The following is a 9,100-nucleotide window of genomic DNA, read 5'->3' as shown; positions in this document are numbered from 1 at the left end:
CATATCGATGTAGACAACTAATAGTTGTTTCTATAATTCGTGATCAAAGTTCTTAAAACAATCTAAAAGTATATACACATACAAATTTATTATGAAAATTACATAATAATTAGTATGAATGACTAATTATGAGAGACTATTTTATAAAAAATTTTAGATTAATTTAATAACACATATTTAAGTTTTCCGGTTTCCCGTACCCATTTGAAAAGTATATAAACATTCACACAAGAGATTCAAAATCAAGTACTACAATATGCAACACGCAAGATCTTGTGCGATTCTTATAGTTAGTAAAACTAATAACTATTTTTATTTTAAATATTATAAAGTTTTTCATTTCCGGCTATAACAGTATTTATAATTTTATTATTTTCCACTGTAGAGTCACAAATATGACCAAAACTTGATTGAGAGCTAAATCTTAAGTCCTGCGCTCGGAAATTCATTTCCACTACTTCCAGGATGACTTAGGAACAAATTCATTTGTACCAGAAAGAAAAAAGAATAAATTCGTTATTATTTTCACATTAAAATTCCTAGTACCCTATGTTATTGTGTCGATGAAAAGAGTTGGAAGTTGAATATGAAATACTTATATAAAACCTTTTTCGTGTCCGGTTTTAAATTAACCATGGGCACAAAATTCAGTGAAGTATTTAAGGTATCTTGCCTAGTTTTACTTGGCCTTAATTCAAGTGATAAACTCTTTAAGATTGATGAGAATCACAGGACAAGTAAACAAAAAATGAAGATGAAGAAAATACCAACAACAGGAATCAATTTTGATGAAAAATAATAGAAACCATAGTTTAAATCAAAGCCAAAATTTTCACCGCCAAGACAATATGTTAAAAAATAATTCAAAAGACAAAAGGGTATTTCATGCTTCGAGAGGCCAAACCTTCTCTGCTACACCCTACCTAAAAGGCTAAATGGGCAGCCAATTTGGAGAGAGAGAGTCCATCTTCATCATCACACTCTACCCAATAGAACTTGCTTATGGGCAAGGGCAATGCTTGACAGTCAGAGTGTGAAAGCTGTGAAAATTACCTTGCTGGGGCCAGCAGCAGTTGACCAAAGACAAAGTGGATGGGGTAGATTTCAAACTGGGACCCCAATACACTCCTTTCCAATGGCCTGGCATTTTTTTTATATTAATATTAATATTATAATATAATTATTGTTTACTGTAGTATAATTATAAATTTTGAAGCAATTAACAAGTGCACACAATCTTCCCTCTGTTCACACCTTTGAATGAAGAATCAGAGGCTCAGAGGGTTAGCTTCCATAATTTAATGCAGCAAACTCTCAGTTCCCCAACTGTTAGAAAAATCCCAGGCAGCATACAAAGCAACATAGAAGACTTTGGGGCATTGGATTCTTGGTTAACAGGAGAAGCTCAAGTGACCTACTTTCCTTGGATGAATTGGAGAGAGATGCATGGGGGAGTTGATGCCTTGTGGGCTCAGTCAATGCTTTTTCCCAACCAAAAGGTACTTTCTTGGTAACCTGTTTTGATCTCATCTCTTCTTTCTCATATGATGCTGTAATGGGTTTCTCTCTTTTTTCAACTTTCATGTTCCAAAATCATTGTGTTTCCTCTTATTGTGGTGTGGGTTGAGTTAAACTGGGTTTGGAGTATTTCTGCGTCTTTTAATCTTCCTTGCTTTTCATCTTTAGTGAGCTAGCAGAGTGAGTAGAGTTTGCAATTGGTGGATTTTGCTGAGTTTGTGAAGAGGGATTCTAGAATACTTGGTGAATTTTCCATGTGAAGATATATAGTAGGAAATTTTGGATTCTGGGAATCAGGATTTTAGAGTCAATGTGTGTATAGTGTAAAAAAGAGTTCTAAAATTAGATATACTGTCAAAGAGTTCTCCTCTCAATCTCTGTCTCTATTGTCTGTTCTTTCCGTATTAAAATCCATGTCGGTATGATATGGCAAAGTACAATTCATTTTCTTGGTAGTAAGCATATTGCATCTTTAGGTCCAATAAGTCAATGGTTGGGTTCATATGTTTCTGCTGATGATCTAAAAAGTTATGAACTGAGGTGCTCCATTACGTATGTTCTTTGGGGAGCTCTGATTTTCCTTTTTTCTTTTTCTTTTTGTGGTTGATGCTAATTTGGACCTTAAGTTCAATTGGAATGATCCGGTATGAAAGCTAAGAAGTGGATGAATAAGAGAGCATTCAGCATTCGAGGGAGGTTACAAAAGATGCTGAAGTGTATGCGTTCAGGAGAGCAATTAAGGGTAGATGAAATAGTTCATTCATCCGACTCCCTGGCGACCCGGGACTATTCAGCAAGTGGGTACTCATCTCGTACAGGTGAGATAGAAGCAAAGGTGGATAATAGCAATATTGAAGAAGCTGAGTCGTCACTTCGTGAAAGTGGTTATCTGAACTATGAGGTTGGTTGCATCTAAATTTTGCAAATCTATTGCCTTTCTTGTTGGCTTTTTTTTCCCCTCGTATGTAAACTATTATTTTGTAAGTTTAACAACTTGAACAACTCTTAATTTATTTATCATATCCTTGTAAGGAATTAACTTGCACATTTTGTGCAGTGCAAATGAGTTTATTTTGTGGTTATTATGCCTTTATGCAAATTTATACCTGTAAGCCTTTTTTTTCCCTGGACTGGGTAGCAACTTAAATTGTGGCGCTGTTTCTTTGAGTTTATGTTTTTAAAGGAAAATTTATGGCTTTAGCTGTTCTATAACCCAAATGAGTTCATTATTTGGCATAATCTTCTTCAGTTAAAATAGATATCCAACAAGGCATTAAATAATTCAAGTATGTATGCCAATTTTGACAAAATTCTGAGTGCCAATGTTTGACATTTGGGTGAAATTGTATTTTACTTCCAAAAATAGTTGGTATGATAGGTTTGTTAAATTCTATGAATATGTACTCCAAGCTCCAACTATGATGAAATGTAAGGAATGACACAGATGACAGCAGTTGTGAAGGCATTGTTGATGTTTGCAATAATCAATGCCTTTAGTGATGCATATATTTGAAAGTGGGTTTGGTTCTACAGGATATGGGTTCTGGGGGCACCTTGAGTTCACAAGTTGTACTGTTTTACCTTGTGATCTTGTTCACATTGGTAAATATCCTCTTGCTGTTTTTACCTTGACTAAAGAATCTGTTTCTTCATCCTATCAAATTTCAAGCTGGTTAAACTGAGAAACTAGTATTTTGGAATTTTTTCCAAAGAACCAGGACTGAGGGTGGTAGGACTTTTCCAAGCAATGAATTATTGACTTTCACTGATTTCAAAATGTAACAGGTCAGTTTTTGATTATAATCATCGTGGGGCGCTCGACAGTGACACTGAAATTGAACCAGGCTTAATTTCTCGTAGAAATAGAATTAGGCCAGTTGTTCTATTGATAGAATTCACTTGCAGCTTTTGATAATAAGCAATTCTTAGGATTTCAGAATATGACTTAATATTAAAATCATCTGCAAGGTTAAACTTATATGCTGCTGTGGTTTGCTTGAATCTTCAGACATATGCTGATTATTTTGATTTTTGACAGCTAAGAGACTTGTATGTTTTATAGGAAGCAAGAGCTCTATTAGGAAGGCTTGAGTATCAAAAAGGTAACACAGAAGCTGCTCTTCATGTATTTGAAGGAATAGACATTGCTGCTGTGATTCCCAAGATGAAAGTATCCATTTCTAGAAGATGCGAGTCCAATAGACGTCGTTCTCAAAGTGATGCTGTCCCACCCATGTCTTTGCATGCTGTTAGTTTACTCCTTGAAGCTATTTTCCTCAAAGCAAAATCATTACAGAGTCTTGGACGGTTTGGAGGTATTCCTTCCATCTTCTGTTCACTTTCCAATTCCTGTTTTTCTTTTATATGTTCATACTTTTGCAACTTTCTTTCATCTTGTCGGGGATGTTTTTATGTCATCAGCTTTGAATGAACTAGGAAACATCTATTTTGCTTCTACAATTATATATACTTTCTAAAGGATATAGCTATAATCAATCACATACTTACATTTAAAACAAAACCTGAATTCAGGCATTTGCTTTTGATACATTACCCTGCATAATTTGGCTGCTTCTGCTGAGCTTTCTACACACACAAAATTATGAAGTTTTAAGATTATTGTGATAGCACACTTTTATAATAATTGCTGCAGGGCTAATTTTACTTCCTGACTCATTCTTGCAGAAGCTGGTCAATCATGCAAACTTATTTTGGACACTGTTGAATCTGCATTACCAGAAGGCTTGCCTGAAAACTTTGCTTCTGATTGTAAATTACAAGAGACCGTAGGCAAAGCTGTTGAGTTACTTCCAGATTTGTGGATACTTGCTGGGGCTCCCCAAGAAGCTATCTTATCATACCGGCAGGCTCTCCTCTATCATTGGAATCTTGACGTCGAAGCCACTTCAAAGATAGAAAAAGAATTCGCAGTTTTTCTTCTGTATGGTGGTTGCGATGCAAACCCTCCAAATCTCCGTTCGCAGATGGAAAGCTCCTTTGTGCCAAGAAACAATATAGAAGAGGCTGTTTTGCTGTTGCTGATTCTACTAAGGAAATTTGTTGTTGGAAGGATTGGGTGGGACCCATCAATCATTGATCACCTTTCTTTTGCCTTGTCTGTTTCAGGGAAAATAAGGGCCCTAGCCCTTCAGGTTGAAGAATTGATTCCTGGAGTTATGACAAGAAAAAAAAGATATTGCACTCTAGCTCTCTGTTATTATGGTGAAGGTGAGGATTTGGTTGCTTTGAATCTGTTAAGGAATGTCTTAAATAATCGAGAGAACACGGACTGCATTCTGGAATTATTACTGGCTTCCAAGATTTGCAGTGAGAATTTGGTTTGCATTGATGATGGGATCAAATATGCACACAAAGCACTTTCAGACTTGGATGGAAAATGCAGCCAAATGTTAAGTATGGCAACTTGCTTACTGGGTGTTTCCCTGTCAGTTAAATCCAGATCAGTCGCTTCTGATTCTGAAAGGATTTTTAAGCAGTCTGAAGCATTACAAGCACTAGAAACTGCTGAGAAAATCATGACAGAGAGGGATCCATACATTGTATTTCATCTTTGTCTAGAACACGCCGAGCAAAGGAAGTTGGATATTGCTCTTTATTATGCAAAGCAGCTATTAAAACTTGAGGCTGGATCCACTATAAAAGTGTATACTCTTTTGGCACGAATATTGTCAGCTCAAAAACGGTTCATTGATGCTGAGACTGTAATCAATGCTGCTTTAGATCAGACAGGGAAGTGGGATCAAGGAGAACTGTTGCGAACTAAAGCAAAACTCCAGATGGCACAGGGCCAGCTGAAGAATGCCATAGAAACATATACCCATCTTCTGGCTGTTCTTCAAGTTCAGACTAAAAACTTGGGTGTTGACAAGAGGTTTTTAAAGGTAATGGTGATATTGTTATACAAATTAGGTCTATTTTTGTAACCCCCTGCATGTTTAATATCATTGGAATTGAGCCTTGCTGGAAAATCTTTTCATACTTCTAGCCAAAATTTGCATTCTTTCACTACTGTAGCTGATCATAAATTTCATGATTTAGTATCAAATATGGGTTTTACATATTTTTCTTAAAACATTATAATGTATGTCCATTATTTGTTATTTGAGATGCATAGGGAATATGCTATAAAAATAAAAATAAAAATGGAAAGGGGATTAAAACTTAGCTTTGAAGTTAGCACCCAATTAATATTGACACAAGATTTCTGAGGTAGCAAATTGTAAGATTTCTGACAGAATATTCTCTTTATACATTTTCACAGAGTAGGAGAAACCATATTAGAAGCTTGGAAATGGAGACATGGCATGATTTAGCTAATTTATATACAAGCTTGTCACAATGGCGGGATGCTGAGGTCTGTCTTTCAAAATCCCAGGCTATCAATCCTCATTCTGCTTCCAGGTGGCACTCTACAGGTATATTACTGTTTCAAAGCTGCTTCTATATATTTATTTGTAATTCTGGTAACCTTTCCATCTTTGATTTTTATATTGGTGGCTTTACTTCCAGCAACTCACTTGTCTAGTTGTCTCTGGCAATATAATTTTTAGTCTAAAGTGAAACACCATAGCACGTCAAGTTTGGAACAAAGTATTCAGATTGAAGTTAAATCTCTCTTTCAGCCTTCACTTCTAGCTTCCTGACACATGCACACTCAGTTGCATGGAATAACCAACTTGTATTTTAATGTAGATTTTATAAATACATGGCGTGAAAGTCTTTAAGTTATTCCTCTTGAGGTCAGTATAAAACGTACTTTCTGCCATTTTTCAGACCCTCTCCACATTGCAATACCATAGTGTACATAGTTAAATTGGAAATTTCTTAATGACAAACAAGGATGAAAGTGGGGCCTGGACCTCCTTGTTAAGGATTTTAAAACTTGGTTATTTTGCTAGGTTTACTCTATGAAGCCAAGGGTCTGCACCAAGAAGCTTTAAAATCATTCAGGAAGGCATTAGATGTTCAACCCACCCATGTCCCCAGCTTGATATCCACTGCCTGTATTCTGAGACAGTTTGGTGGCCAATCATTGCCGGTTGTCAGAAGCTTTCTCATGGATGCACTACGCCTTGACAGAGCAAACCCTTCTGCCTGGTACAATCTTGGCCTGCTCAACAAAGCTGATGTAGGGACATCCGCAATTGAAACTGCTGAGTGCTTTGAGGCAGCAGCTTTTCTTGAAGAACATGCACCAATTGAACCCTTCCGATGACCACCTCTGCTTGCACACCTTCTAAACCATGTATGATAGTAAAGTTAAAAAGCAGTTTGTCAATTGTACTATTTTGACACGATACTATTTGGTGATACGAAAAGGTGAAAACATAGAATACGAAAAAATGTAGTAGTTATCAGTGTTTCATTTTCTTCACTTGTTATTATATTGTGTTCTAATCTATTGTTCATTGATGTCAAAGTTGTTTGTTCAGTTGTTTGGATTTCTTTTCTTATACAGGATAGTATGAGTTTGGATTGTCAAAGCATTCGTGTAATAATATGTGACCCTATTGTCACCCTTATTTCCACGTTAATACAAAAGCTGTCAAAGCTAGTAGGTAGTGACGTAGTGTCGATAGGACAATTGCTATGACCCAAACTGTTTACCATCTTGCAAATGAATCTGAAGTAATGGCCGCAATCTTGGATTTATAAATTTATTCTGTAATCATTTTAGAATAGATTTGGACATTTGTAGATGAAAAAAAAAAAAAAAAAAAGTGCAAATAGTAGCACTCATTTTAATATAGAGCATACAACATATATTGATTATAGCTTTTGATAACAGATACAATATGAGTCTCTTTTATGTTTGAAAATATTGCATTCTAACTCCAGGCAGATTGCTAATTAGGAGGGCTTGGCCAAGCATGCTTTGCATGATTAATTGTGCACATACAGTTAACATGACAATGAGCAACATGACAAAAATTCGGTTGTTTGGCATTTAAAGGGACGGATTAATGATGTACCATTGCAGCATTGTTTTTCTATTTCTTGTTAGTTATCAATTTATATGTTTCTATTTCTATTTAGTTATGATACTATCACTTCCATATATGCTTCCATTTTAGATTCATATTCATTAGATTTTAGTAATTCCATATGAAATATTGGAGGAAACTATTAATGTCAGGTAAAAGCTTTCAAGACTTTATTTAAAATTTGAGTAAAATGGTCAATTTTTTTTTTATTGTTCTTGCAGTAGTTCTTAGTAGACTACAATTCTGATAAATTGGTATAACATGCAAGAGAGATTAGACAAACATAAACGAAACTGGAAAATAATTTCAAATTAAATTGGGATAATTAATTAACAAGGCCATCATTAGATTCATTACCATTCTCCATTCATATTTGTCAGTCTTTAAACATATCTTTGTATAAAATTACATTACATTTCTATTTTCAGGAACCAAAAGGAAGAAGGGTTGGGTACATTGTATACAAGTTGACCCTCGGTATAAGACATGATCAATTTCTATTAGTATTATTTGATGGAAATTGTGTGTGGGATGACACAAATATTGTTCAAACAAGTGATAACTAAACAAATTAACTAGCATTGTGTGCTCATCCATGGCTGACTCAAACTGATAGACCCGACAATAATGACTGAACTAGATCCATCAGGCGAGTCACTTTCATGTCGTACGGTCTCTTCCTTGGTCGAGCCAAGCAAGCCACAGGTGGTCATGATGTATGCTCTTCTCTTAAAGGTCTTCCCAAGATATTTGTTGGTGGAAGCACCACAGTTGGGCTTTTTATCGGTCGGTTCGAATCGATATCGAGATTAATCAAACTAAAATTAAAAGATTTGGTATTTTTTTATTTTGATTTTTTTCGATTCGGTAATTTTTGGTAAACTTCAATTTTTGGTTCGATTTTGATAATTTTGGTATCAAATACTTTCGATTTATTTTTAATATATCTTCAGCACTACAATACAATTATGAGAAATTATTATATGTGACCGTAACAGTATGTGACATAATAATGTGGTGTTACCAATTCACTTAAATTGTAACATGTGTACAATCATCCATTTCTAAAACTCAAAAAATACCTTTAAAATTGTACACGTGTTATAATCTAAGTAATTTAATAACACTACGTCATCATGACACGTATTGTTACGGTCACATAAAATAATTTTCTATCACGACACGGTTATAAAATTTCCCTCTTATAAATGGAATCCTTCACCAGAGTAAAGGGCGACTTCTATTTTCACACTTTAGGCTCTTGCATGAGCTATTCTCTTTCTACATACAATGTAAACGTTCAATACAATGATATACAAAGAAACGTACAATGTAAATGCTATCCAACAAAAATCATATATCATTGGTGTTATTATTTTATGCCCACAATTGATTACATTTGAGGTTGATTATTAGATTTTAGCATCAACAAAAATCATATCATATGCCAAAATTCAAATTGGAATAAAATAAAAGTTTAAGTATGAACTTAAGACAAATAATAATAATAAGGGATTAATGTCATTTTGCTCCCCAGACTATTACACATGTATCAGTTTGCTCCCCAGACTTCTAAT

The 9,100-nt window shown here is 34.9% G+C and overlaps 1 protein-coding gene across 3 annotated transcripts; it reads left to right on the top strand.

The window, feature by feature from the left end:
* Positions 1–1,245: 1,245 nt before the first annotated feature.
* LOC147293805 (protein NPGR2-like) lies at positions 1,246–6,970 on the top strand. 3 transcript variants are annotated; one of them, XM_086234217.1, is made up of 6 exons: positions 1,246–1,499; positions 2,145–2,419; positions 3,581–3,833; positions 4,204–5,420; positions 5,801–5,954; positions 6,438–6,970. In XM_086234217.1, exons 2-6 carry the CDS (start codon positions 2,165–2,167, stop codon positions 6,752–6,754), a joined length of 2,196 nt encoding a protein of 731 aa, XP_086090343.1. In that variant the 5' UTR covers positions 1,246–1,499; positions 2,145–2,164; the 3' UTR covers positions 6,755–6,970. The 3 variants fall into 3 exon arrangements, with proteins under 3 accessions (XP_086090343.1, XP_086090344.1, XP_086090346.1); XM_086234218.1 differs by lacking the exon at positions 6,438–6,970 and adding an exon at positions 6,232–6,402; XM_086234220.1 differs by lacking the exon at positions 1,246–1,499 and having other exon boundaries at positions 2,297–2,419; positions 3,557–3,833.
* The last annotated feature ends 2,130 nt before the right edge of the window (positions 6,971–9,100 follow it).

Source organism: Dryas octopetala, chromosome 2 (genome assembly GCF_963921425.1).
Source record: "Dryas octopetala chromosome 2, drDryOcto1.1, whole genome shotgun sequence".
In the NCBI taxonomy this organism is placed as follows: domain Eukaryota; kingdom Viridiplantae; phylum Streptophyta; class Magnoliopsida; order Rosales; family Rosaceae; genus Dryas; species Dryas octopetala.
The sequence above is the reverse complement of the archived record's forward strand: the minus strand, read 5'-3'. Positions and strand labels throughout refer to the sequence as shown.

Coding starts and splice junctions, on each gene's coding strand:
- LOC147293805 (XM_086234217.1), top strand. CDS start 2,165: ATGAAAGCTAAGAAGTGGATGAATAAGAGAGCATTCAGCATTCGAGGG. Junction 3,834..4,203: donor GAGTCTTGGACGGTTTGGAG/GTATTCCTTCCA, acceptor TCATTCTTGCAG/AAGCTGGTCAATCATGCAAA. Junction 5,421..5,800: donor TTGACAAGAGGTTTTTAAAG/GTAATGGTGATA, acceptor ACATTTTCACAG/AGTAGGAGAAACCATATTAG.